This window comes from Echiichthys vipera (assembly GCF_963691815.1).
Source record: "Echiichthys vipera genome assembly, chromosome: 8".
In the NCBI taxonomy this organism is placed as follows: Eukaryota; Metazoa; Chordata; class Actinopteri; order Perciformes; family Trachinidae; genus Echiichthys; species Echiichthys vipera.
Genome location: NC_139833.1, coordinates 2,031,983 through 2,038,417, shown reverse-complemented (window position 1 = coordinate 2,038,417; position 6,435 = coordinate 2,031,983). Strand labels below are relative to the sequence as shown.

The window sequence follows — 6,435 nt, the reverse complement described above, 5'->3', positions numbered from 1 at the left end:
GAAGTGCAGGAGCTGAACGAGCGACTCCCTTCATGATGAACTGTGCTGTGATTCTCCTGTTAACATCCGGCTGCTTCACCTGGTCTTCAGCTATATATACGTCCAACGGAGCAGGTACAGCAATGCATGTGATCAGTGAGTTCAGTTTTTACAGTGTCAAAGTTGTGTCATGACAATCCGATAAGCATGTCCGCATATGCAGCGATCGGTCAGGTCTGTGGAGGTGTAAAGGTAGGCAGGGGTTTGAACCGTGGATGCATAAAGGTAATTGGATACAGTGTTCGAGGTTGGGCCTTGCTCAGAGGTGCTCTGGAAATTACATCATGCAACTCTTCAAGACTTTAAACATTTGAATGGACCAAACTTCCGAGTTTGAACCAACCCCCAAGGAAGGGTGTCAGGCTTCAAAGCCAATTTGAATCTTGACCAAACAGCGTTATTACAACTACAGGGTCCATCTCGTGACGCCCTCTCGCCCAAATATATTTCTTTACGTTGATTTCCATAACGAAAGAGACGTCTTAATCTGTGGATCTGGGAATACATTTTTTTGATGGCACCAACCCCCGGGAAATGACTCGTGTTGATATCAGAGTTCGATGCATTCAGTCCAACAACACAAGAAAATCTGCAAACCATTTAATCCCCGTTACGGTTAGCTGAAGCGCTGCTTCACGAGCCCAATGGTGCAGGAGTAGAGCCGATCACCCTGGTATGTTTAGGGTACTTTCACATTAGGAACTGATGCAGAGAACGATTGTCCCCACTCCCCACTCGATCCACCAATGATCCACCCAGAGGCATGCGGATATTCTCTAATAAGACTGTAAATCTCGTCGCTTTTGCTGGTGTTGTCGAGCTGTGATTGAATACTTTCATCTACCCAAACTTCAAGCGGGCATTTCACTTAGACTGGTAGACCGGAGCGATCCTTTCATGGTCGTTTTCGCCGATTCAGACAGGACGGACGTCATCAAGTCACGTTTTTACATCAATCCTCTTTCCTGCTTTGGAAAGTTGTCAAAGTCATCGAGACAGTTTCTTTTGTGTATAGACTATTAACGGAGAAATCCAGGAGAGTCGCTAACAGTCGGACGTGGCTAACACTGATTAGCTCGTTTCGTGCCAAAGGGATGCCTGAACTGTTCCTGAGAACACCTTTTCAAATAGTCCCGCTGATCCGTTACCAGAGACGGAGACGCAGTGTTCACACTAACCGAATGATCTGGACTTTGAGGGCAATCGAGCCCAGGAACAGTTCCAGGTCCCTAGTTTGAAAGCGCAGTTAGTCATAGACTAATGTAAGTGGAAGTGGAATTTTTTGTCTTTGTGCGACAATGAGCAGCTATTATAGTAATGTAATTCAACACTGTATCCAGTTCTGTTTATACATCGATGTTCCAAGCCCGGAGCACTTCCTCACAGTCAACGTCGACTTGTTTATATGACGTACTAATACATAACCTATGTCACGTAACTTAAATTGGGTAACAAATCTTTAACTAACCCAGTAGCTTTGTTGCCTAATCCTAAACAAGTTTAAAACAGTGACCATTACTCGTATTTTTCCCTGGAAACGTGACTAATGAGACAGTTTTGTTGTATGGGAAGGTATTATTTAGGAGATGGGGTTAAACAATTACACAGTTGATACATTCTGCATCCTCTTTAACCTGCAGTACCCAGGAAGCTAAAGTACCTCCTCGAGCCACCTGTGTACGCTGAAGTCGTTGCCCGAAGGGGAGCAAACGCCACCTTGCCGTGTATCCTGAGAACCAAACCCGCCCTTTACAAAGTGAAATGGACAAAGCTGGAGCCGGAGCACGTAGGACAGGAGAACATCATCATGATATCGAACTCACACGCCTTCAAGCCGTACGGCCATCTTGGTCCGCGGGCTTCCCTCCGGAAGGCTCACACCATGGACGCCTCCCTGCAGCTCAGCCGCCTCGAGCTGGATGATGGCGGCAGGTATCGCTGCGAGGTTGTCAACGGCATCGAGGATGAGAGCGTTGTCATTACTTTGAGGGTTGAAGGTAATTAAAGCAATAAGGGTGTTACACCTGCAGAGGGGCATGGATTTTAACAACACTGAAGTGTAAAAACATAAGCACTAACAAACGACTTCTATCTCCAGGAGTGGTGTTCCCATATCAGAGTAAAAGTGGTCGATACAGATTCACTTTCCAGGAGGCTGTGGAGGCGTGTGCTGAGCAAGATGGCACATTAGCCTCATTCGACCAGCTGTATATAGGTACCACACACTGTGCAACATTTACCATGTTGTCTGCAGGTGTGTCAGCTCTCCTAAACCAGCATGTCTCCTCCTGCAGCATGGACGGAGGGTCTGGACTGGTGTAACGCTGGCTGGCTCCGCGATGGGACCGTTCACTACCCCATCATTCATCCCCGACCTGCCTGCGGAGGAGAGCTGCTCCCCGGGATTCGCAGCTACGGACCAAAAGACAAGAATCACGATCGGTTCGACGCTTTCTGCTTCACCTCCCAGACATCTGGTAAGCTTTGAGTTCAGTCCAATTCTCTGACAGAAAGCTGGAAGCAAATCAGGTTTTTAGTCCCAGGCAGAGTCTGGATCTGAAATAAAACAAATATATATAAGTAGTGTTTGTAGTGTTTCAGTGTAGTGATACTAAATGTCAGGCCTGTAGCCACAAGATGACCTTTAGCTACAGTGTGGGAGTGGGACTGACAGTAGGTTGATACTGTAGAACAAACAAATTCGTCTGTGAGACATGATGTGCAAGGAAGAAGGGAAACGACCGAATGCAGACAGTCGAGGGAGAGAGGAAGAGTTCAGGGATTTATTGGTAAGGTTTGGATGCATAACAAGTCCAGGAACAGGAACAGGTACAGGTACAGGTCAACCCGTCCTCATCCCAACCTGTCACTTCCTGTCATTTTGTCAGGACCCTACTTGTCAATGCACTGGGTAGCCCTGCACGTCAAACCCATGACGCTCCACTTACTGTTGTGATACACACAGTTAAAATAAGTGCGTTTGTAACATGGCTACATTGACGCACAGGACCAACACCACGGTCTTCTGGGTGGTAGTCCCGTGTTTGTTTGCCTCATCCACTCAATGATGAAAAACTGATAAAACTGATGCTATTGCAGCGTCTAAACTTACCTCTTTAGGAGCTGCCATTGTTGTTTTTTAACGAGTGGTCGCCTCTTGTGTTGTGGTCAAGTGTCTGAAAGGAGGGACAGAGAAGCAGAATGGGGGCAAGAATAACACAAGACTGTGACACGACCATAGACCATGGGTGTCAAACTGATCCAGTAAAGGTTCGCTGTGGCTGCAGGTTTTCATTCCAACTAATCAAAAACACACCTGGTCCAACAAGTCAACTGTGTGAAGACAGTTCAGGTGAGTGAGTAAGTCGAGTCAGGTGTGTTCTTGCTTGGTTGGAATGAAAACCTGCAGCCACAGCAACACTTTACTGGATCACTTTGACACCCATGCCATAGACTGTATCAAAAATGGACATAGCGTACCTGTCAGGGTCCGTTCTCTCAACTTTATCCAATCGTCCTCATCTTGGGAGTCGCCATCTTGTCATACTTTGACTCCGCCTCATTTCCTCTGACCAAAAAAGGACATGTATGTGACGGTTGGGGGGGGGGGGGGAGATACGTCCATTTGGCTGGTGTATACCTCCGAGGAGAAGTGAGGGCCAGAGGCTAGCTGTCACTCAAGAGGCCACGCCCCTAATTATTCATAAACTTTAACCTCCAATAAAATAAAAACTAGCCCCTCCCCCTCAGTGTTGTCATGGAGATCTGAGCTAAACACACAGACAGGTTTAATGATGCTGTGAAAACAGCCTGTTTAACATGGGGGTCAATGAGAAACTGCTCTGTTATGAAACCTGCCCCTAGTGGACACTCTGAGAACTTGCCAAAACAGTTTCTGGCACTTCCTGATTGGATCAACCAGGAAGTCGCTGTGGTGAGGGCCTGGACATGACGAAAGAGTACATTAGGGGTAAAATACCGAGTTAAAAACAAATGACTTTTCCCATTTTTAACAAAACTATGTGTGCATTTTAATGATAAGGATCCACTGGTGTGTAAGTTCTCTGGATGTGTTTCCATAAATCTCTCCCTCTCTCCGTCTCAGGTTCAATCTCCTACATATCGGGGTCTTTCTCCTTCGAGCAGGCGGGAAACGCGTGTCAACGTCAGGGAGCAGAGCTGGCATTGGTTGGCCAGCTTTACTCCGCCTGGCGTTTCCAAAACTACGACCAGTGTGACGGCGGATGGCTGAAAGATGGCAGCGTGCGGTTTCCCATCAGCAACCCCAGGGAGCACTGCGGGGGCATCCCCGAAGCAGGGGTGCGCTCATTTGGATTCCCCAACAAGACGACGCATCTGTACGGCGCCTATTGTTATAGGTAGCCCCAAGACAAAGCACAAATACACTTTCTCCATCTGAGAGTGTCTCATCATCCACCGATGGATCAACGGAGCAAGCAACGCCACATCTGACGCTACAGACAATTACTGACAGAGTTATGAGGTTTTATTTGAAATGTAGTTTATTTAAAACGAGTTAGTTGGATAATTTAGTCTAATTTCTAAAACAGTTCACATCTAACGCGTTTGTCAGTAAGAAAGGAGACTGATGATGAGGTTGGACATGGATGGAGCTTATTTCTTCCATTTGAGATAAAGAAAGAACAAAACTACGTTCCCCAAAATTCAAAAATAAAATGGAAACAGTATTTTATTTTGGAAATCGCTTTAGATAATGGAAGAATGGGCCAAACCTGTCTCCTATGAAACTACGTTCCCAAGCAACTAAACTGCATTCTTATAATGTTTCAAGGGAGATTTGTTTTGCACATTTTAAATACGGTTAAAGTTTTAAACACATGCACATGAAGTGGAACGAAAATACTCATCATTAAAAAAGATGTTTGGGTTTGTTACATAACTCATAACACTCAGAGTTAACGTAAGTTTTGGTTTCATGTCTCCTGTTTGAAAGAAACGTATTTCTGATGCATCAAAAACAAACGTAAAATACGAAACCTCATTGAGATGCAGTTTAGTTTATGGTAGTAAAGAGTATAAAGCATGTTACACGTAAACAATCATCGATCCTGCACTGAACATGTAACATTTCTGCTTTGGGTAATGAATGAAGGTGAAGTTTAGCAAGTTTGCGTGCGGCCATTCAAGTCAGAGCTCACCGCGGCGCATCTCAGAAGCAGCAAGAAACGCGCCAAGTGTGTTTTTGACGGAAGCCACATTCAGCTGCACAGAGCGCACTGACACCTACAGGTTTGGCGTTCTCTTGACGGCGTTTAAAGTGTAAACAAACACTTTTCTATAAACGGGCAGGTGTGCATGATGTTATCTCTGAAAACGGAGACACCGGAAATGTCCGTTTATGAAAACAGCCGGCCACGTGTAATTTATCCAATAAAGACACGTTCACGTTTCAGCGCATTGATTTACCCAAAGTCTTAAATAACAAGCTTTGTGTTTGTTCACTTCCATCATCTGTCGTTCTAAAAGTTTCCTTTACCTCTCAAATAATTAGCAAAGACTTTAAACCAGAAGTAAATTAGAGAGTGAATCACAGGTGAACGCAACTGTACCTGGAACCCCAACGATAACAAGTGTTGGAGGTTTTAGTTTTAAATGAAAAAGTCATGGACGATAATTACAAAGTGCGTAAATTTGCCATAAAGTGAAAAGAACGTTGCAAAGTCAAGGACAACAAGTCTAATCAGACACCGTGCTGCGAATTAAGAGTCATGTGATCATGATACATATGTTACAAACTGAATTTTACAACCATTTGAATGTGTTATTTATTTAAACAGTTAAATCAAGCGCAGTAACAACAGTAAAAAGACTACATTTAAAAAAAAAAAAACACAATTCATTTCTCATTGGATCTATTTTACGCTATTATTTCTGGTTGTACATTAATGAATGTGTTTTTATGAGATCAGCAGTTAACACCACCTGCACTGACACTGTCGTACTGTCCGTCACAGTCAAAGGCCAGTGTAGATTCATCTGCATACGTCTCTCATTAACTCTCTGATCGGGACACGAGTCACAGAGAAACCACCTTTAAACAGGTGAAGCCACGTGTGCGCGCCGATCCTCACGTGGTTCGGCTTCGTGCTGGTTTTGTGTCCCTGTTGTTTCTCTGTCAGAGCGTTAGGGCGCACTCACACTGGTCAAAGGAACCGGACTTTAGCTGTGAAACATGCTCGGGCACGGTACGGAGAGACAGTGGGAGTGCACCAGTGACGTGCAGTCAGGGGAGGCAGGTGAGGCTGTTTCCAATATGATGGTTGAGGACACTGTAATAAAAGGATACGTCTTCTTCTCCATGGTGTTCAGTGATGTATTTTACGTACGTGTGTAATATTTACATCTTATTGATGA

General features: G+C 44.9%; 1 protein-coding gene across 1 annotated transcript in view; it reads left to right on the top strand.

The window, feature by feature from the left end:
* The window catches only part of hapln2 (hyaluronan and proteoglycan link protein 2), a 6,661-nt gene extending 283 nt beyond the window's left edge, over positions 1–6,378 (top strand). The window contains exons 2-6 of the mRNA XM_083917590.1: positions 10–114; positions 1,680–2,036; positions 2,138–2,254; positions 2,334–2,516; positions 4,145–6,378. Of these exons, the coding sequence (XP_083773716.1) occupies positions 33–114; positions 1,680–2,036; positions 2,138–2,254; positions 2,334–2,516; positions 4,145–4,422 (1,017 nt within the window). The 5' untranslated portion in view covers positions 10–32 and the 3' untranslated portion in view covers positions 4,423–6,378. The remainder of the gene's footprint in view (positions 1–9; positions 115–1,679; positions 2,037–2,137; positions 2,255–2,333; positions 2,517–4,144) is intronic.
* The last annotated feature ends 57 nt before the right edge of the window (positions 6,379–6,435 follow it).